This window comes from Varroa destructor, unplaced genomic scaffold (genome assembly GCF_002443255.2).
Source record: "Varroa destructor unplaced genomic scaffold, Vdes_3.0 BEIS01000007.1, whole genome shotgun sequence".
Lineage (NCBI taxonomy): Eukaryota > Metazoa > Arthropoda > Arachnida > Mesostigmata > Varroidae > Varroa > Varroa destructor.
Window position 1 is genome coordinate 2,891,829 of NW_019211460.1, and position 22,458 is coordinate 2,914,286.

The 22,458-nt window shown below is 38.9% G+C and overlaps 2 protein-coding genes and 1 long non-coding RNA gene across 13 annotated transcripts; 2 read left to right on the forward strand and 1 right to left on the reverse strand.

The window, feature by feature from the left end:
- Positions 1 to 512: 512 nt before the first annotated feature.
- Positions 513 to 7,756, forward strand: LOC111254038 (uncharacterized). Its single transcript, XM_022814485.2, has 8 exons — positions 513 to 735; positions 1,499 to 1,636; positions 2,037 to 2,136; positions 2,479 to 2,567; positions 4,463 to 4,609; positions 5,028 to 5,152; positions 5,343 to 5,457; positions 6,971 to 7,756. Exons 1-8 carry the CDS (start codon positions 670 to 672, stop codon positions 7,061 to 7,063), a joined length of 873 nt encoding a protein of 290 aa, XP_022670220.1. The 5' UTR covers positions 513 to 669; the 3' UTR covers positions 7,064 to 7,756.
- On the reverse strand, positions 7,675 to 11,616 carry LOC147754194 (uncharacterized). Its single transcript, XR_015317864.1, has 2 exons — positions 11,477 to 11,616; positions 7,675 to 9,382 (listed from the first exon to the last, which is right to left on the reverse strand). It is a non-coding gene; the product is annotated as an uncharacterized LOC147754194 (long non-coding RNA).
- Positions 9,361 to 22,187, forward strand: LOC111254035 (Casein kinase Ialpha). Of its 11 annotated transcripts, none has more exons than XM_086975929.1 (11): positions 9,361 to 9,506; positions 12,859 to 13,155; positions 15,745 to 15,851; positions 16,047 to 16,220; positions 16,604 to 16,726; positions 18,121 to 18,240; positions 18,495 to 18,597; positions 18,727 to 18,821; positions 18,996 to 19,123; positions 19,654 to 19,716; positions 19,891 to 22,187. In XM_086975929.1, exons 2-11 carry the CDS (start codon positions 13,030 to 13,032, stop codon positions 19,905 to 19,907), a joined length of 1,056 nt encoding a protein of 351 aa, XP_086832055.1. In that variant the 5' UTR covers positions 9,361 to 9,506; positions 12,859 to 13,029; the 3' UTR covers positions 19,908 to 22,187. The 11 variants fall into 11 exon arrangements, with proteins under 11 accessions (XP_086832055.1, XP_086832060.1, XP_086832062.1 ...); XM_086975934.1 differs by lacking the exon at positions 9,361 to 9,506 and adding an exon at positions 10,006 to 10,198; XM_086975936.1 differs by lacking the exon at positions 9,361 to 9,506 and adding an exon at positions 10,262 to 10,601.
- The last annotated feature ends 271 nt before the right edge of the window (positions 22,188 to 22,458 follow it).

The window sequence follows — 22,458 nt, forward strand, 5'->3', positions numbered from 1 at the left end:
CCGCAAATAAATAGCATATACATTCGAACGTTGCTGCGGTGACCTTTTGATCGCTGATTTCATGAAGTGTAGACTTTAAGTTCAATAAATCCAGAGGTGTGGGCATTTGTCTGAACCTTGGGTTGAAAGAAATGTTAAATGGCACTAAAGCATCTTATCATTCACAGACAGGCAGCTGAAGAAAACAGCGTCGAAGATATATAGAGCATAAATTTAAATGCAAGTAGCTCCATTCTTCGGAGTAACCCTACAACTAATGTTCCTATAATTGCGCGGGATATCCATTTGCAGTGCTTGAGGGAGTTTAAATTACGTATACGATTATCAATCTACATGCAAGCTAGAATAAATCGATACGTTGCTTCAGTCTTAGCCGTGAATTTCTCAGATCTCTGACAAGATCATTCTTTAAGTAAATTTTAAATCATTATTAGTTAGCCGTGTCTCGAATTATGCGCGGCTTTTTGTAGTGCAATGTTAATATTTTCATTCATTAGCAGACGCTATATTGACTTTGGTTCGTTGGGGTCAGTGGAGTTCTGCTGTGTGGTCAGCTGGGCCGAATGGAAGTGGCCTTCTGTAGTCACTGAGTAATATACTTTTAATCATTCGGATAATTACTAATTTTAATTGAGCAGTGTAGCTGAGTTAACCACGAAAGCACTAAAAATGACAGGAACACTTTTGCAGTGCGGAAGCCGCTTGCTACAACAGTTGCATCTGAGGGCTATTGCAGTAAGTACTTTACATCGGTTACTATCTGAGAAAATGCTTTCTCAGACACCAACAAAATACAGGAAGAGAATAAAGTGACTACTTACCAGTACGACCACTGAGACTTGTGCTTCATTTAAATTTACGTTGAATACATTACGTATTGTGTCAAACAGTTGCCCATTAACGTTTAACTTAAAAAATAGTCACCAAATAACAGCACCTGTAGATAAGCCTGAAGGTAAAAAGAAAAACTTAAGTAAAGTTGTCGCCCATTAAACTCGTTATTTGAGAAGTAAATATTTTGTATTTTAGTAACACGTTGAAAACACTGATAAATATTACTCCATCGTCTTTTTATTCTGTTATGACTGTTCGTTATATCGTGAGATTTTTTGCTAAATCTACAAAAAAATATGTTAAGACATGCGTGTCTAGTTTTCACTAAACACAGGGTTATCTTTGTAATAGGAGAGAAAGATAATTTGAAGAGAGGCATACCACAATGGTGATGAGAGAGGTAGAATCATACGTCCTGAAATGCTTTAGACAAATACATTCAAGAGGGGGTAATGAACAAAGTATTATTAATTATGAATGCGGTTATAAATATTGGTAATACAATTGAAAATTCAGAAAAAAAAATTCAAAAACATTTTCAAAAATATTCTAAGCTAAGCTACTTTTACACAATCGTCTTCATTCAACAAACCTATGTATCTTATAATTATTATGATATATTAGTTAACTAGTAGACGATGCATTGTTTAACGGGATATTGCAGACGAACTCTGTCGTTCACATGGCAGCACCCGTTGCCGGTTCTCAAACCTTCGACAAACCCGTTCATAAAAAGCGATTCACTATTTATCGTTATAACCCCGAGGAGAAGAATTCCAAGCCACGTATGCAGACCTATGAGGTAATCGTTAGCCATACAGTACACTAAACCAAATAGTTTGCCTTTAACGTTTTATTAGTTCTGAAATAAGTGTCTCAGTTTTGGAAACTATTTGTTTATACAGTGTTAAGTATCTGTGATATGATTTTACACTGTCATTTTGCAATGTGGTCTGGGACAAAAGTTTTACTAGTGCAATTTATCACTACAAGCCCTTTGAATGTATTATTCAAGACACTGGAAATTGCGCAGAACAGATTTGAGGAAAGTTTTTCTTGTGCAGTAAAAAATTTATTTAGAATAAAGACGAATGCAGTAATTTCCAGTTAAATAAGATTTAATGGTTTTTTAATTAACCAAATCTAATTCGTGCACCCCTTCGCTTTGTTCTTTTTTTATTTTTATCACACCTTGACTTTAGGTTGACCTGAACCAGTGTGGTCCGATGGTGTTAGATGCGTTAATTAAAATTAAAAACGAGATGGATCCGACTCTCACGTTCCGAAGAAGCTGTAGGGAAGGTTAGTGTGAGACTAAGTAACTGTAATTTTCACGAAATTTTATCTAATAGCACTATCTGTCAGCTTACAGCAAGAACATTGAGATATTGTGATTAATTTATAATATAATGATGAATAACTTTAAAAAGCTGCAAGCAAAAAGTGGATACTAAAAAGAAATGCTAATCTCTAATAATAGTTGTTTTGCCAAGGTTTGTTAATATCTGTGATTTTTGACGTAGTAAATTAAAAGTACTGATGTTCTACTCAGTATATTAGTTATAACGTACTTAGTTAAAGTTCAAATGCACTTGTTCAAAAATGAACGAACTAACCTTTATTTTCTGATCTCGAACGGTTTAGGGATTTGCGGCTCATGCGCGATGAACATCGGCGGTAAAAATACCCTTGCATGCATCTGTAAAATTGAACGCGATTCTAAAGACTTAAAGGTAACTAAAATAAAACAGAATGTATGCTCAATACAATTGTACATTTGTGTAGTTTCAGTTGTGCAGTTAGATCTTGTATTCCCGTGACAATACAATGATAACGCATTTGCCTGCTGTTAGAGACCTTTGAAGTAGTTTTGAAGCGACCCGTTTTAAAACAATGCTCAGTTCCGAATGTGGGCTTCGGGGAATCTACTTACAGTTCGGCTGTATTCTTGAGATGTGCAAAAATTTCACTTCAAATTATTTCAGATAGCCATTATTTGGAGATAGTCAATAACATATTCGAATTTAAAAAAAAAGGCATATTATTGAACTTTACTAAGGGTATTTAAATTAATTTTTTTTTCTGTTAAGTCTTCCTTCTTTTGAATAGACCGAAAATTAGCTAAAATTATCATTTTACCAATATTGATTGCTCTTCACTCAAGCCGCCCTAATATTTAAGAGTAATACGGTAATTAACGAAGTTATATGTATTCAAGATACTGAGTGCGTACTGTAAAGTTTTTAAAAAGCTTGAAATATGATGTTTTTAATATTGAATATCGACTACTACGCCATATAACTTAGGGCATTTATCTTTTTGTGAACATTCGAAATACGTCGACATGAATTGATATATATATAATCTCAAATACTTAAAACCGAATCCGACGAGCTTCGAAACTGAATAGCTTTTTTTTGACATAGTTGGACTAGAATAATAATTTTTTTGTTAGTTGGTGGTTCTCTGCCTTATTTTTTTATGCAATTATCCTAGTGCTCTAGCAATTTCTAGGCGATCACATATTTACTGTTCGCGTTTCCATATGTAATTTTTCTATCTATTCCCGGAAAAATCGTTAGTGGGGTTTGATTTCTTACCAATTGCCCTTTTTAGGATATGAAGAGCACTGATTAATTTCTGTGCTCACAAATCACAAAGAATAATCAGAATGGAGCTAGTATGGGATATTCCTTTTTTCAGTCCAGGAAATCACTAAGGCATGGTGATGGGTCAGATCAGACTACATGCTTTCGATTGCCGTGGCAACATGCCATGAATTACTTAAAGAACTAAAAATAAGAGGCTACATTCGTTGTTTCATTTTCGCCGAGTCTCTCAAAGTAGATGTCTCTGAGGCCTGTTGCAAGTATTACCATCACCTTATATCCGAATTTAGCAGATACTGCGACCAAACTTGACTTTTCCTAAGGGCGGCGTCACTTTCTAGCCTGGTCCCTCTTCGACTACCTGAAGGTATTGTACGATGGCTTTGCTATCCGTATGCTTCAGGCTGGTTTGTTGATTAAAGTTACACAAATTGTGCGTTGAATACGCAACAGGTGTCTCTAACTGGGCTATAGTGAATTCACGTCGGATCCATTTTTTACACGGTTTCCGCATTTTCAGTATGTGAATTATAATTCTGCTACACGTCACATATGAAATGACACATTTCGTCCTTTAGGTTTCAAGCTCTGCTTTCGTGAAACACCTTTTTGATTTCGGCGGTAGATTCTTGTCCTTCGATTTCCGATATCTGGTTACCGCCACATTGGCTCTGAACACTCCGACCTCCGTTTTTGAAACGTTTTCACCACCCATATATTGCACTTTTACTTAAGAACTTCTCGTTTAATGTCTCCAGCGACCTTCGATAAATTTCCGCAGCGTTGTGGCTTTTGAGGAACAAAAACTCAAGCAATGAACAGTGATTTTCGAGATTGGAAAATGTTTTTTATCCTGAATTCATATCTCCTGGAATAAACCTGCCCGGTTTTCGCTCATAAGTATATAGGAGTTAGAAAGTAATTATATATATATATTATTTATTATTAAATTAAAAATTACCGTTTTGGACATTACAGCTATAACTTTCCTTAACATTATAACAAAATGCCTATTTCAGATCTATCCGCTGCCACATATGTACGTGGTGAAGGATTTGGTGCCCGATATGTCTCTATTTTACCAACAATACCGCTCGATAGAACCTTGGCTGCAGAAGAGCGCCCAAACAAATTATGGGGAGAAGCAAAATCTTCAAAGTATTAAGGTTTGTATACGTAGGACGTAGGATTACAAAAGAAATGTTTTACGAATGGATGATATGAATGACTTAGAAGTTTCACAGTTTCAACGAGAATTCTACTAAAGCAAATTTGACGATAAAAGATAAGAAAAGTCTTGCTAAATGCTCAATTACTATTGAGAAGTGTTTTTTTTTTTTTTTTTTTTTTTATAGAAATTAATAAACATACTTGGAGTAAACTTTTCACATTTTCAAAAATATACAGATTACTTAAAAAAAAATATATATATACATATATATATATATACATATATATATATATATACACATACACATTTATGGATGCTTTTATGAGTATGTTTAATACTTTCTAATAGAAATAAGGAATTTGCCTTTCATTAATGAAGACGTTAATATAATGGGTGTTATTTTTCGTCTGCAGGACCGGGCGAAGCTGGATGGGCTTTACGAGTGCATTTTGTGTGCGTGTTGCTCTACTTCATGTCCTTCGTACTGGTGGAATCCAGACAAGTATCTTGGACCCGCCGTTCTTATGCAGGCATACAGGTGAAATAGCTTAAATAAACAGAAAGCGAAGTCATTCCGCTTACCAGAGGGTGAAACGATGAACGACGATATATCGTTCGATAGACTTGGCAGTAGAATATGTGGACAACTTAGACCATGAACTCATTGTCGTCTAAGCAACCGTTGTTGTTGCTACGTTTCAATGTCAGTTTTTCATTGGTTACCGCAGGTGGGTTATCGACTCAAGAGATGAGAAGTCAGCTGAGCGCCTGAAGCGGCTGCAAGATCCATTTAGTGTCTACCGTTGTCACACCATCATGAATTGCACTCAGACTTGCCCCAAAGTAAGTTAACGCAGTTTGTACATGCTTATACGGATATTCATTAACTTAGATCAATCAGAAGATAATTATTTTCCTCATTTTGAAGGTTGCAACTCTTGGAGGGATCTAAGGGACTTTCTTATTAAAATATTTTTTTCGGCTTTATACAACCCTGCTTTATCGTTAAAACAATGGGCGGTTTTTTTGAACATGAAGGAGGCATTCCCGGAACCGAAGAGGAGTTATAATTGGATAGAGCAAAGTTTAGGCTCCTTTTTGGGAAAGAATACAGAACTGCATTGTCATGCAACTGTCTAAATATTGCTTTTCGCGGTTCAGTTTTATGAGACAAATCGCAGTCTGTGTCTGCCATTTCATTGTATTTCAAGAGCTTACTGTATAGGGTTGTCGGAAGTTTAACAATTCGCTTTTGAGCTGAGAGAGTTCTTCCGCAAGAAGGAGGTTGCATCACGCCTAGTCAGATTCAACTTTGAGTATTCGGAAGCGTCGCTGATGTCTCGATTAAATCTCTTTCCACCATCGCTGCCATTGTTTTTAAGGCATTTTAGTACCTTTTCGATTTAAGAAATTTAGTACGATAGCTGTGTATGAAAAGGCGTCACGTTGCCATGCAAGCTATTGATTAATTAAACGAAGATTGAGTTACACATAACGACAATGGCGCAGTAAAGTTGCAAAAGGCTGTTCACCATACGAATGGATGACGCAACCTTAACAAAATAGTGATATTTATTCTCAAGTGCGCTATAATAAGGACATTAGCAAGCACAGCAGTTTGTTTAACTAATAATAATTAAGGATTCATGGTATATTTAAGATTTTCGAATATAGGCATTTCGGAGTCCTCTTTCTGTCCATTGTTTTTCAGCATGTTGAAGATCGGCATAGTCTGATACGAGCTAGTATCGCATTCCTCGTTTAAAAGAATTACAAACAAAGGCTGAGTCGAAATATTCAAACAGACTTATTAGTAACAGAATAATCAAGATTTTGTAGTAAGGTTCAATAGCTGTCGAGATGGGGCTTCCGTTAAGTCTTCTTTATAGCTTTCAATGGAACTGCTGGTAATATCTTACCCTAACGCTTAACCTGTCGGGCTCATAATTGCAATGATTATGCTATTGTCGTTGAATCTGCTTTTGAATATAAACTATGTGTTTTATGAAAATTGTCCGAAACATATTTCGGATTCCTGGTACTCTCCAGTGCAGTAAAAATAATGCAAAGGTAGGAAGAGAGTACTAATTAAACCAAAAGGGTAATAAAAACTACCATCTGGGTAACTGACGTTTTACATCACGTTGTTGATTAATATGACATAGACAACAGCCAAAAGCTATTTTTCAACTGTTCCCGTACAATTATTTTTAGCTTCTATGGCTGCTGATTTTTTTTTGCTTGCAACAATCAGGTTTTATGGGTTAATGTAAGTTAGACAATAGTACTAAATACGCATTTAATATTGAATTAATATACACAAAGAATATTGAATTAATATACTCATTTACTTTAGGGTCTCAACCCCGGACGAGCGGTCGGTGAACTCAAGAGGCTGATGGCTGGCCTCGCTAAAAAGGAGACCCCACAGCTTAGTGGAACTGCATAATTACCTAAAACTTACACCGTCTCGCATCATCCTGGCAAAACGTTTACAGCATGACGACCTATGGAGAACTTATAAAGATTCGACTCTCTTGCAGTGAGCAACAACAAGAATCGTAACAGATCTGTCTGTAACTAAAAAATAGGCAGGAAAGGCGCAACATTTGTAATTATTATTAAAGGCGGTAAAAAGTAGATCTCTGTGACCATCTTCATGACAACAGTGGTTTTTTGTTGTTTAAACGTAGGGTCTTCAGCATAATCTTTATAATCTGAGAGACGCCCGGCTTGTTACGGGGAATCTATCGCATACGAAGAAAATACATTTTTGATGCAGATGTTCTTCCGCGCGTGGGCCTCATGTCTGTACATAACATCGGTATTTGTGCCGTCGACGACGAAAACAACAATATAATAATAATAATAAAGGTGACGCCGCTACGGCAACCTAAGTAAATAGAATACTGAAAGGAAATGCGCGCAGTTATGGATGTAGCGTTATATAAAATGAAGAAGCAAAGGTTGGTTTGAAAACGTTAGAGGGCATGCGAGATAGACATAGCTAAAACCGCCATACAATTTAGGTAGTTCAACTACAGTAGAACATAATCAATAGATATTTATATTTTCCAATTTATTAAAAGGAAGAAACATATTGGCAAACATGATCATTGACAATACAGATTAATCTCCGTAACGTTTGGTGTTTTTGACCTTTTTTTTTCACCTTTTTTTGGCAGTTGAGTGTGGATTAGGTGAGATTTTAGGTGCAAGTGATAGAATTGCATACATTTTCATCTCGAAATAGTAATACTTCGGGATGAAAACGTTACCGAAACCCTATAGGTAATCAGTACAAGTCTTAAGCTGAAATTTTATATCTAAGACTGAAATATTTCGGCACCAGTTTGCAATGACCAATGTGGTCGCACGGTAAGCGCTAATTTTAGATCTAATATAATTGAAGTGTGCAAGTTCAAGCTATAAAACAGAATCCTTGACCTTTACCATACGCTTTATCGACGGGCCATAATTGTAGTAAATTATAACGAATAATAATTTTGTAGAAATACTGTACGATTCATAAATATTCGATTTAAAATGGCGTGAACATCCCTACAGAAATATCATTAAAATTTTCGTTATTTGTAGTCATTTTATGTTTAATTTGTTTCACTACAAAAAAAAACAACAAACAGTATAATTAGTGGCTGGGTACGCTTAGCTATCTGTTTCTTGCATTTGTCAATTGTTTATGTTTTGCTTGCGCTGTTCTTCCATCTTCTGATTGTCATTCGCTAAATAAGCTCCAATAAAGCTACAAACGTCATGTATAGTAACCATTTAAAATTACGCTCATTTTAATGTACACGATGTATACTGGCATTATTTCATATAATTGGAGTATTCATATTTAAATGATAGAATAACATAATGGAATATAATCCAACAAACCACAGCGCAATTTTCACATAGCGTACTCATTAATTTGTAAATTCACTTTCCCTTCCGTGATCGTCATTCCTTACAATTCTCCTTCTCGCCAACTATAGCCTTCGCTGTTCATGTTATTGTTTATATCAACAGTATCTACCTTGTATTGATCATCGTCCATGACTGCCAGCCGCAGAGAGGTCTTTAAGCCAACTGTATTTTGGAGCTCGTATGACAAAGTTATTCTTGTTATGGCTGTTACAGGCCTGTCTGTTTTTTCGTTTGTTGACAGCCGTGTTAGATGGTTCCGCAGCGTTCCATTATCGATGTAACTACAACGAGGATATTAACATTGAACTGAATTGGTACGCAAAAGAGATTAGCAGATAAATTATTAAACAATATACAACTCGCTTTCTCCGACTGACTTCTGGGATTAAAGAGGCGCCAACTGTTCAAAAGATTCGCGCGACATCAACGCGACGAAGCAAAACGCGCGCGCGTGGCCACGTCATCACCAATATTACTATAAGTATAACTGTAAGCTGTAAAGGACGCAACAGCAGCATAACAGGAATAATAAAATAACATGTAAAAGAAAAAGGAATGGACATCTGAGAAAAAAATGTCAAAAAAACGTGACGTAATGATCATTTTATACCGAGATACGTTAGGGAGACAAGACCTATATTAACGATTCAGCTTGACTGTGTTATGACCCGTAGTCCTCGCACCGACAACCAGAAACAGACTCAGAGACGTTCGTGTCTGCGTAGGTCTTTGTGGAGGTGGATGCTGTCGTCGTAACTTGTTATAATGTTAAACAACATGTGAATAACCAGCAACCATTAGCGCCCTCCACAACCATCAATACCAGCCGTCGTCGCTACTGAAAGACAATAACAACAACAACAACAACAACTACGATAACAACTACGACAATCGAGCAGCCACGACGACCACTCATTATTACCTGGGGCTGTTTATGCTGTGGCCCTGTTCCTGCTCCGCTGGTGAGAAAGAGCTTTAGCTTATAGAAGTTTCATAATGCTAAGTTGTGTAGTTCTGTATTAGGTCTAATCTATCACGTTTCGTTGTTCCGCAACAGTCGAAAAAGTCGGTAACATTAGTCACTGGCTACAAATGAGGGAGCTAACCACCGGACCAAGCAACTATCGACTGCAGGCAGGCAGTCGGGTTACGGCAGTAGTCCGCAGCAGTCCTTTAAGCATTTATCGTCTGTAGCTTTGCTATAATTAGATAGCATCGCTGCTGCTGCTGCTGTTGCTGCTCCTGTCGTACTGTCCTGTTGTTTTTCCGTTTCCGCAGATTCGGATTTTCCGTTACACATTCAGTCGTTCGTTGCTAGCTGATGACGAGCGAAAAGTAAAAACTAATGAACCAGCCAGGCAGCAAGCTACCGAAGCAGCAAACCTTCCTTCCGCCTGTCCTTGGTACCTTTCTCCATTCGTTCGTTTTTCCTCCTACTCAAATCGAAAGGAGAAATAGTGCTACGGTATATAACTACAATTGCTATTAGGAAGTGAGAGGGCGGGGGGGGGTGCTGCTGCGTCTGTTTGTCTGTGCGTGTATGTGGATTGGCAGTGCGGTAAAGGATCAGTGTGGTGTTCTCTGTGCTGAATTACGGATGCTGTTTGCCTGTCTGCCCGTGTGTCGCTGACGGGCAGTGGTTACCCCGGCTTCAGTGAGCAGCTACTAGAATATAGCTACTACAGCTGGAAAACAGTAGTCAGTTCAATAGCAGCAGTAGCAGCAGCAGCAGCAGCAGCAATGGTACATAGGTTACTACCGTGTCGTGCTGCTGCTGTGGGCAATGTGTAATCGTAACGGTAGAAGTAGTAGCAACTGTTATTGTGATAGCGGCCATTATAAGTGTTTTATTTATAAACGATCCGCGTCAGCGTGTGTCGCTGTAGTAAACTGCTTTATCGGGCCTTCGGCCTGTTACTGTCCCTGTGTTAGCAATGATCGTCAAAATGTCCACAAGTGTGCCGCTAGGTTCTGAACATTGAGTAGCACGGATGCACGCATTTCTGAACGCGCTGCGACGTATCATTGCGTGCGTGCTATGCTACATAGGAGAAATAGTGAGGTCTAAGCACGTTTGGCATGAATAGGTTTTTACATTCCAATATTATTATAAGAACGGGACGAACGGATTATCATAACAAGCAAGAGAGTGACAAACATCGACAAGACGAGCAGCAATAAAACTATCATTGGTGACAACGAGGAATTATGTCCAGTATGGTAAATTCGGTTTATTCAGTAACAGCAGCAGCAGCAGCAGCAGCATCAACATGTGTGCAGTAGACAAAGCAAGCGGGCGCATAGAAAATGTGCGAACAGCTCAATGGTTAGGTTCTCACTAAACTGTGTGTTTTGATGAACACTTCGCTGTTTGACTAGCGACATAAGGAAGAACTGCAGTAGTGGCAAGCATACACACAGAAACACACACACGAGAAAATTCGTGTAAATTGTTTGTTTTTCTCATTCACGTATTTGTCTGTTTAGTCGAGTGTTTTGCTGTGATTGTCTTCAGAATTGGATATACGTTTACTCGTCGGTCTATTTTGTCCTTTGATCTCGCGCGTAGTTTGGTATTCAAGAGTGCGTGAGTGCGTTCATGTGTGTAGATTTAAAATGTTGCCGTTGATCAAGTAGTGAAAAGCAAAAACCACAGTGGTAACCTATTGCCATTATGCTCGGATTTGAATAGCTGTTGCGGTATACGACAACCCGAACTCAATGACAATTTAACAACGAATAAAACAGTTGACTCTATTTGTTGGGCCGCATAGAATAGTTGCGGTACGTCTCCTACAACGAGGTCGTTCGACCATTCGTCAGCCGCCGTACGTCAAAGATGGGAAACAACTAGATATATCTGTTTGGTATGAATATATATTGTATATACTAGTTAGATTATTAGAACGACTGTCTGGACAAACAAGCAAACCTTTGAGCGGACGTTTGTTTCCGTTCGTCTGCCTGCTGGCGACCTATCGATCGTTGTGACTGAACGACTAACTAGTGTAGTCAGTGAACGAGACCTAGCATAATACAAATAATGGCATAGCGATTGCAACGACACGGACAGCAGCAGCACCAGAAATAACATAGGGTCCATTATCTCGATCATCATCACCATCATTCCCGTCGTCGGCGGCGGCGGCGCTCGTGTGAGCGCTGCTGCTGCTACTCTTGTTATTGTGTCGACAAGCGACTGCTAGTCGCAGCCGATGTTGCTGTGGCGGCGGCAGCAGCATTAACAGTAGTGACTCTGGTCGTGGTGGCGACTGGTGGTCGGTGGGTGCCGATTGGTGCGATACGTGCATTCTCTAACTGCCACAGTTTGTGTTCTATTGTTGTACCTGTTCCAGGCCACAGGAGTCCGTATTGCAGAGTAAGTATTTAGCCTACTGCTCTGTAGTTAGTGTCTGCTGTGCATATTGTTCTTTCGATCGGACTCTATTTCCATTCGAACAATAAAGTTAACGTGAAGTGAATGAAGTGCTGTGCTGTGCTGTTGCGATAACCAAATCTATCTGCTGAGACAGTAGAATGTTAAGCCAAAAACAGTGCTGATTTGCCGGTGTAATAACGTCAGAGTGCAATCTAACAGCAGCAGCTGGGATCCGACAGAAAACACCCATAACAGATTCAACACGACAGCATTTGCTCGCTACAAAAACTGCCGCGAAGGTTTTCTATTTTTAATTGACGACAAAAGTCTAGTAGAAAGTAATCGCCTGTGACGTATGCTCAACGAAACAGGACGAAAATACGGTACAACCAATACAAAGAAGGATCAGACAACAACGACAATCGCAACGAGTTTTTAGCATAACATATATGTATGGAATATGAGTTTCTGCTGCTGAGGCCTGTGTTGCCATAATGGGGCCATAATAATGAGAATGTAGTGTGTAATAATGTTGATACTGATTTGGTCATGCTGTCGACGCTGCTGATGCTGTTGTGGTAGCTATAGCTGTGGTAATGGTGGTAGTATTATAGGTGGTCGGTGCTGTGGCTACTGGCTAGTGCTGCTGTTGCTGCTGCTGCTGCTGCTACCATTGTTGTTCCTGCAGCAGCAACCATCGCGTCTATGTTAGTCGATAAGCTCAATTTTGCGGCCGCTAAGAGACCTCGTTTGCCGTTATCATCGACGTCATTGTTGTTGCTGGTGATAGTGTTGGTTATATTTTGATATATCGAGTGATGATCAAAGCTGCCTGGTTCAGTGGTTGAGGGGGATAGCCCTGTTGATCAATAAGCAGTGATAGTATTATTCCTGTTTTATTAACAGCAATTGTAATATCTTCTACTATGCTGCAGCATCCGTGGACAAAAGGGAGCAGGGTAGATCTGTTACACGACATCGTTCCAGGACACCGCCGTGCAAGATCAAGAAGCAATTGTTGTTGCAGTTGTCCTTGTTAATAAAGTAACGGGCAGCTCAGGAAACCACCGACAACACCGAAACAGACAATTCAATATTGCGTTAACATGTCGGCCACTGGTAACTCATCGAGGATTGAGTTTATCGTGGGCGGGAAGTACCGTCTAATCCGCAAAATCGGCAGCGGCTCGTTCGGCGATATCTACCTCGGACTAAACATCACCAATGGCGAGGTACGTATTATGACAAAATTGTAGACGAAGCAGACCATCATATTTATGGTAGCAGGACAAAGATGGCTACGACGTCGTACGCAGATATGTAACATAGTATAACCTATGCTGAATATCAAATGCTCAATATATATATCAAGTGGTGTTAGGTGTTCACTCACCTACCATTTGTGGACATCGGCGCTTTCGAACGCTGGCTTCAATGCTAAATTAATCATATAGAAGTATATGTTGTCAGGTATGTTTCCATTAGATTTGTGACGCCTCCTATGTCCGTAATTTGCCGCGAATAACCGTCTTATTACAGACACAGTAGCGCCTATTGTTTCAGTATATTCCTTTATTATTTAAAGTAACCTTTTAATTGTGACCGGGCCTCAAGCGGTATTTTCGAAGTGTAAACTCTCTTTATCCACAGCAATTTGCCAAGTGGCGCTCGAATACGGCACGTAGAGTCCCAATGGATTTACATTTTGAGCTTTTAACAGGCCAAAGGAGCTGAAAATGAAAAAGTTCAAAACGGAGAAGATAAAAAAAGTACAAATAGGTTCATAAAGACTGTGTTGGAGCTTATCAGGGTGACCGAATTAGCAACTGATATTTTCCTCTTTTAAGAAAGCTCTTAATTTTTGTAGCGAAAACCCAGATGTATAAAACATGGAGCCGTATTGGGAATCTTTTGTTTGCCTTGTTGAAGTTTTCCTCCTATTTTTCGGAATCCAAGTTAAACCGGCATTAACGTAGACCGTCAATTTCGGTCAAAAAAGGAAAGTCATCGGGGTTTTGTCCAGTACAAACGAATCAGCTGAGTTTATAATTTCCGAAAACGACTCGCTGTTGCCATGATGAACTTGTCTTCTTCTAGAATAAAGTGGCCTTCGTCTGGTAGCAAGAGTAAGAGATAAACACAGCAAGAGTAGGAGAAAAACATATGCCCGTTACCACAAATAACCCGCCAAAGTCTACCGAATTTAAACTCACCATCCTGTATATACATATATGAAGGTTTCAAGTTGATCATACTTGTCATAGAGTACAATTACGTCGAAGCAGTCGAAATTATGAGTGGCTGTGACTCTTCGACAACACAGCATTTTATCACTATTTAATTACATAACCCTTTCCTATAGTACGCTTAGAATTGGCTATATATCTATGCGAAGTATGCTTCAACCCGTAAATTAAGTAGTAAACTCAAATGATTCAGGAAATCATGTAACACGAACTTAACGACTTAGAATCCACCAAATAAGATGTAATAAATCGTAGTTAACGATTATTAATTGTAAATGGTATATTTCGTTGACTTGAGTTCTGTTTAACAAGACTTCCTTGATTTGAAAAAGGAGTTACCTTGATGCTGTACATGTACTGGCCATGCTGTTACTACGAACATTGTCAATGCCTAGACAGGAGAGCTCGTTTTTGAGGGGAAGTTGGTACGAGTTATTAATATGATGCTTAGAGTAATCAGGATACAAAAAGCCTAATCTCTGTATTCAATTGCGTATAACTGCGGGTCCACGTGTTTTACTTCTGTGAATTGAGGAATTGCCGGGTGTAATATATTGCATGTTATACATCATAAAGGTCAATATATGTATTAGCTGCCGTAGAGTCTTTAAAAAAGACACGTGCTGGTTTATGGAATGTCGACCTTTGCACTCGATAATACTTGCATTTCTGTTGGTTTCTCGAAGCTGCCATTCGGAGGTAGCGACTATAACCGTAAGATCACAGACCCACCTAACAAGACTAGGGTAAAGTGTATTCGCGGCCTTTGCGTGCCCACATTCGCCTTCACGGATCGATGTAAATTGGGAGTATAGATCGTGTTGAGTTGTATGTAGAGATCAAGGCAGTCAGTTATCTTAAAAATAATATTGATTTGTAATACATCATCGAGAGAAAACGCAAGAAACCTTCATTTAGACGGCGAGCTGGTATATTACCTCTATACGTCTGATCGACCCACTAGAATCCTCTTGACCTAATATAACGATCTTATTTCACATTTACCTTACTTTAACGTCATTTCAGAAAGAGCACAAAAATATTGTTTTTCTTTGGAACTAATAAACCTATGGTACCTGTCGTATCCAAAAGTCTCAGTTAACGTGCAAATATAGTGAACATAAAAAATAAAGGAATCAATCGCTAATGTGCAAAGTCAATTTTCTGTTAACGTTTGGTAGGAGATATTACATTTGCTTTTAATAGGTATTTGCTTGCATGCTCTCGTATATACTGTTATATTAATAGTACTGTAAGAAGCCATCTTTCAAAAGGTCTGTGAAGCCGGTGACTCTGAAAGGCGACCAGGACAAAACCATAACATTATGCGAATGGGTCACGCGACAGAATCACCACGTTGAATCTAAACATACAATAAAACCTGAAATGCCTGAATCGCGCAAAGGTTTTATGCAATATTTTTATAAGACGTACTTGGGACTTCTCTTTTCACTTAAAAAATATTTTTGACTTTGTCGACATAAGCTTTAGCTATATAAGTTATATATAATATATAAGCATGTACTCAGTGACTGGAAACAATTTAAACATACCGATCTATTTTTTATTTTCTAGGAGGTTGCAGTTAAACTTGAATCCGTAAAGGCTCGACATCCCCAACTATTGTATGAATCGAAGTTGTACAAACTTCTTCAGGGAGGCATCGGCATTCCTCACATTCGGTAAGTATTCTTATTCAAGTGTTTGTTGCTAACTCTCATGTTAGATGTTGATGCTCCGCTGGACATGTACGGTTGCATAATTGCAATGAGGTGTACAAAAAGTATCGTGTCGGCGCAGCTTGCCACTCATCGCCTTTTCGAAGATATACTAACATTGTGTTACGACACGCTGGTTTTCTTTCTTCGCCTGTTTAGCTGGTATGGAACAGAACGAGAATACAATTTATTGGTTATGGACCTTCTCGGCCCCAGCCTCGAAGATCTCTTCAACTTCTGCTCTCGTCGATTCACTATGAAAACAGTTCTTATGCTGGCGGACCAAATGATCGGACGAATCGAGTTCGTACACTCGAAAAACTTCATACACAGGTACAACCACTGTAACTTTTTTTATATATTCATTAACCTGTGTGCATTGCATTTTTTTAGTAGTTAATAAACGTGATTTTTCTATCTTCGATATTGGTAAGTAAGCGGTCAATGCTCGTTTAGTTTTTTGCATATTTGCAGTTTTTATGTTTCGCATTCCGTACCGCCGTTAGACATTTTATTAGATGGCTAATTAGCAGCACGAAGCGAAGCGTGTATCTATGCACGGGTTCGAACCTAGATCACAACGTATTCCCAAAGTCAGCAGGCAAACACGTTGCCCATCACGGGGCACATATATAGCGTGGGAAAACGTATGTAGCCTGTAATCAATAACAGTAGTCATCGTGTTAAACTTTTGTTCCTTTGTTATTTTCTTGCAGGGATATTAAACCAGACAACTTCCTGATGGGCATCGGGCGCCACTGCAACAAGCTCTTCCTTATAGATTTTGGTCTCTCTAAAAAGTACCGGGACAACCGGACCCGACAACATATCCCCTACAGGTATAGTATAATTGTGACTTCGTTTAAACGTTAAAGATTTTATTACACGTGTTAGCTATTCATTCGCATTGCACTTACATGCGTCTTATATTGTATAAAGTGATGCCATTGTTTCACCAATTGACAGATTGTATAACCATTTTGTGGCTGAAAAACGATGTAAAACGCAGTACACGCATGTACAGACAACTATTCCCAGGTGTTCATTCAGGTTCTGTGAAGTGGTAGACCCTGATAATCGATTTAAATGCGGCTGTAAATGAAACTGTCTTTTTAGATGATTCATTTCACTGGCTTTGTTTCGAACCGAATTAGTCAATATAATTGGGTTAACAAAAGAAAGTTGAGCTCGTCTGTTTGACACATGACGCGTTCCGATCCACTAGATACATATATTCTGAGCCTTAATTTGTGTGTCTTTGTTCTCTGTTAGGCCTCAATCATAGAAGGTATTACCTTTTCCCGGTACTATAAAGATGTATATAGCATGGTCTTTTGCCATTTGTGAGGCGCCTGGGCAACAATTCTGGTTTCAAATAGTCGGAATTCAATTTTTTACACTCTAAAGCCTGTGGGTGAGACCAACGCTGTTATAGAGAAAAATAACCGTGCAGTTCCGTTGAATCACAAATCTTTCAACTGAGATGTTTTATTTGGTCAACTGAACGTTCTACTACAGCTGATGAGATTCCAGAAGTTTTAAAGGATTCCTTTTATATACTGATTGTATTCAAAGGAACCTTCTTTTGTAAATACATTGTTCTGTGCAAGATTCGCGTGCTTGCCATAAATCAGCGCATAATGTTGAGATCGGAGTAGATCTGCTTCTAACTTCTAGTATGGGTTTGACTCTTTGCTATAAAAAATTAGATGTAGTGTCATAGTTATTTAATTCACGGAAAACCCACTTCTTTGTTTCAATCTTTTCCATAGAGCACAGACTATTCAAGCGTGTTTCTGAGTTATTCCCAACGGGTCAGTAAGTAGGAGCTTTAATAATATTCACATCCAGACCGTGAATAATCATCCAAAAATTTTTACGAAGTTTAGTAAAGCGTTCTTTAACAGTTTCTACGTACACTAAATTATCATTTAGCGTTGAACAGAAACATTTCATCGCCTGAGTGCTATTTGATAAATAAACAATATGCAGTGCCTTCGGAATGCTTTCGAAACTCCATTAAATGCTTAGTTTGTTTTTACAGCTACGTGTAAACAACAAACCACACAAATGTTTCAGAACACTTAGTGCAATATCACAGCAAGCATCTGTGTTCTAAAGACGCAGATGTTCAAGGAGCAACGTTTACCTTGAAAATTAACTTGTAAATCTTCTATACGAATGCTCGCCTCTGTTTGCTTTTATCGTAAACGTATTCAAACGGTTGTTACAGAGAGGACAAGAATCTAACGGGCACTGCGCGCTACGCCTCGATCAACGCCCATCTGGGAATCGAGCAAAGTCGGAGAGATGACATGGAGTCACTCGGCTACGTGCTCATGTACTTCAACAGGTAACGGTCAACCAGTTGTTCCTTAATTAACTCTCCTTAATTAACTCTGATCTTGTTTCCTGCTTTGTCTTCTTTAAACTGATTGCACTCTTAATTGTCCAATGTAAATATTTGGTACGATGTTGTCCTTTACGGAGTTTAATTTTCGTGGATACCAAATGCACGATTTTTCAAACTCGTACATTATTATCGTTAACAGAGAATCTGTAAAAACATATGAACACTAACTGAACGGATGCATTTCATTGTTGCAGAGGTTCGCTGCCATGGCAAGGCCTGAAAGCAGCAACCAAGAAACAAAAGTACGAAAAGATCTCCGAAAAAAAGATGGGCACTCCCATTGAGTTCCTCACAAAAGTAAGCCAGCGATTTTGCGGAAATGTGTCCCCTAAATTATATTATTTTAGCCTAGTCAATAAAATGAGAAAATAAACTGGTTTTATTGCATATTCCTAACGAAAAGCGTGTGTTGCTTTATGTAAATAGGGTTACCCGGCGGAGTTCGCGATGTACCTGAACTATTGCCGAGGGCTACGTTTTGAGGAGGCCCCCGACTATATGTACCTCAGGCAGCTCTTCAGGTAAGTTCCACTGATACGTATAATGAAGGCGCCAGGTCACAAAATCCAATTCATACTTTTGTGGTACATTTGGGATATGCAAATTGATTTGAAAAATTAATGAACACATCGAAAAAAGCTGCTTCTAACTGTACTGTAATTCTTCCATTGACGGTGGCTGATGATATATCGCAGGATCCTATTCCGTACATTGAATCACCAATACGATTATACGTTCGACTGGACGATGCTGAAGCAGAAAACAGGCAACGGAGCAGCGGTAGGAACCTCGAATTCGAATCAAGCCACCGGACAGGTAGCAGCTATCAACACAATCCCCACCGCCACCGCCATGAATCACTAATCGATTAGACGTGGCCTGATTTCAAAAAACATTGCAACTAATGGACTATTTCATAAACATAATATCGTACAGTGGATTACTCCCAAACAGCACAAAACGCAAGAATGGCTTATTTTTGGCTTGAGTAGGTCATCTGACCCTTTTAGTATTTAGTTAATCTCTATGAACGGACGAGCAAGTGGCTCACGACGCTTTTAAAATTTTGTTATAGAGCCTAAATAGTAGGCAAATGCTGTTTCCTGCTGTATCTGATAAATAGGACTTATGCAGTTTTGTTTGTCTACATCGTCAAGCAAACGAAATTCAATTAAGCTGAATTTATAACCTGGCTTAATTTGTATTCAGAAATATTTGTTCAAAAACCAAAAATGGAGGGGACTAGATGTAAATGTAAAATAAGCATTCTATTGCGTGCACACTGATAGAAGGCTACTGCACAAATTATAGAATTCATAATGCAATTATCATTCCTTCCATGCATTTAGGTACCATCGTCGTCTCAAACGGGTCAAAACGCCCAAGCGGGCACCAGCGCGGCCGTTGCCAACACTGGTTTGTGTTACGTTGAATTTCTAGGCTTTTTTCTCTACTTTCTTAGATTGTTTTTATGGTGATGGTAATGATCATAATGATCGTAATGGTTTTGTAATGGTCATATACTTACGCTACATCGAAATGGTAGCTTTATTAACACGTTGTACTGCATTGCCTTTTTTATTCGAATAGACCTCGCCAAGAATTAGACGATGCGTAGGGCAGGTGATTGGCTTACGATGGCCATCGACTCGACGCGGCAAGGGAACGAATCAAATTTTAAACTGTGCGCCCGACTAGGCACACGTTAGCAACTATTGACCATCTATCAACAACTCATCACACAACAGCTGACCATCTACAGCGGCAGCAGTAGCAGCGGTATCTGTCAAGAGAAATGACGTCCATTCTCTCCTGTTTTTGTCTCCTTTAACGGGCGTCTACGGGAAGTGTACTTATGAGTATCGATCGGCCGATCTACTACGGGTTGAAATAAATGTATATTGCCTTAGATCACCAATGTGGAAGGATGGAGAGGTAAAGTCGGAACGTAATACTCGGAAGAGAGTGACAAAAGTGTTAATGATTATTTTTATTTAGTAGCCTACAAGTTATGTACATCTGTCCTATTTTCCTTACCTGCTACATCCTTTTCCCCTTAGCTTCTTTCGATAAAGAAAGTCCAAAACGAGGTAGATAGAAATAGCGTTGTTGCATGACGATTCATAATGGACTAACTGGATGGCTGATTATAAGGACAAACTATTCGTGTTTATCCTTCTCCGAACTGTTATTCGATGACCTGCGCCAAGCTACCGAAGAAAATAATGACGCGCCGATGGCATGTAGATGGTGTCGAACTGTTGATGGCGTCTGTATAATGGAAAAAGAAGCATGTGACAGCCGACAAAATGAGTTGGTTAAAACAATGCAATGGCGATGGAGCAGTTGGCGAAAGTCATAACAACGATGATGATGGAAATAAGGAACGAAAATACTTGCTGATGATAGAAGACGTTTTTTGTGTTTTAGTGAATAATAATTAAAATGGATAGGGTGCGATGAGGGGTGATACGTATAAGAGATACGGGCTTGTAGGAGTGAAAGACAGATAAACAAAGCAAAGAGAAGAAGTGAAGCAGAAACTGATAGATAAAAAGGAGGCAGTATATAGGAGGGAGTTAGAACGACAAAAAAAGATCCCAACGAGCGACTGGCTGACACTAACAATTAAGGGTTAAAAGTCAGCGCTACCTGGCAGGGCCAGATGGATACAAAAATGCTTGACTCACAAATACAATACAATTACTTCTATTGCTATAATCACTACCGCTACCACGACGACTAAACATCACAATCACAATGACGATATGTTGATCATGGTTCGAGAGTATTGTTGGGAGGTGCGAGTGGCAGGTGCTTGTTACATAAGAACACTCATTGAAATACAGACATAACTACACTGATTTAGACCGAGAAGAAGAAATGCAGATGGCCAGCCAAAGCACACGAGCGTTCCAACAAACACAACAGACAACACACAGAATTCATAAACATATAAAGAACAGGACCTGTAAGCAACAGTAAAACCAATACATAAGGAAAACGACCGGCGGGCATGCGTTGGAATATACGTAGGTAGGCCGTGAAGTGGGTTGTGTGATGTGGGCGGGGTGTGAAAAAAGCAGAATGGGTGGTAGTTGTGGTTTTGAGTAGTATCTATCTACTACAAAATAATAAATAATATGTAGACAAGGACCTCCGGTGAAGTGATGAAGGTGAGGTGAAATAAGGTAGTGGGCTGACCTGACAGTGGGAAGGTAGATAGATACAAAAGGTCGTATGTTAGTAGGGAAATCGACATGCAGAAAAACAAATTGATGCGAGAAAATCATCATAATGCAGATGATGACGTGGTGGTGGTGTTTATTTTAATTATTAATTACTGCGATACTAATACGGAGAGATTGTAGTGAAGTGGTGATTGATTGACTGGCAACGATTTGTGGAGAAGAGTAACATCAGTATCAGAACCAGCGGCCATTATAATTAAATGGAAGGAAAAAAAGCAACAATAGTAATATGATGGCGATGTAGTGTGAGCACAAGAAATCGGCGGGTGAGGTGTTATATATAAAGAATCAACGAAAAAACGCAACCCTGTGGTCAAATATCTAAAGAGAAGCAGTTAGGGAGCATATTTAACTCGTGTATACTCGTGGCCGTTATGATAAGAACAATAGTAATACTTAATAATAGAGATGTCAATATGAGGAGAAGATAACAAACAGAAGAAAAAGTACTGCTACTGCAAACAGTAATAGGGAAAAACGGCGGTGGCCTGGACAGCCGGAGCAGAAGCGGTGACTGGCCTGGTTATACTGATGATAATTATGAATAAAAACACTCGATGATCACAATAGTCGATGGCAGGCGGTGGTGACAATTATGATGAACGCGCTCATGGCTATTGTACGGTGACAAAGACATTAACTGAGTGCTTATTTTACATGTATATATGTAGGTAAATAAATACTACTTAGTGGTGCTAGTGCAGGTTTAAATATAGTCTATCCGTATATAGATACGTATTACAAAAAAGCACTAGGTATTTTTCGCGCATATACAAAATAGTACAATCTATAAACCTAGGATATTTTTAAATATGTCTATTCCATAATATTCACTATACTAAGTAGAACCCATTGAGCTTCCAGCGTTCTGAAGTTTAACATTCTATAAATATATTTATAAAATAGC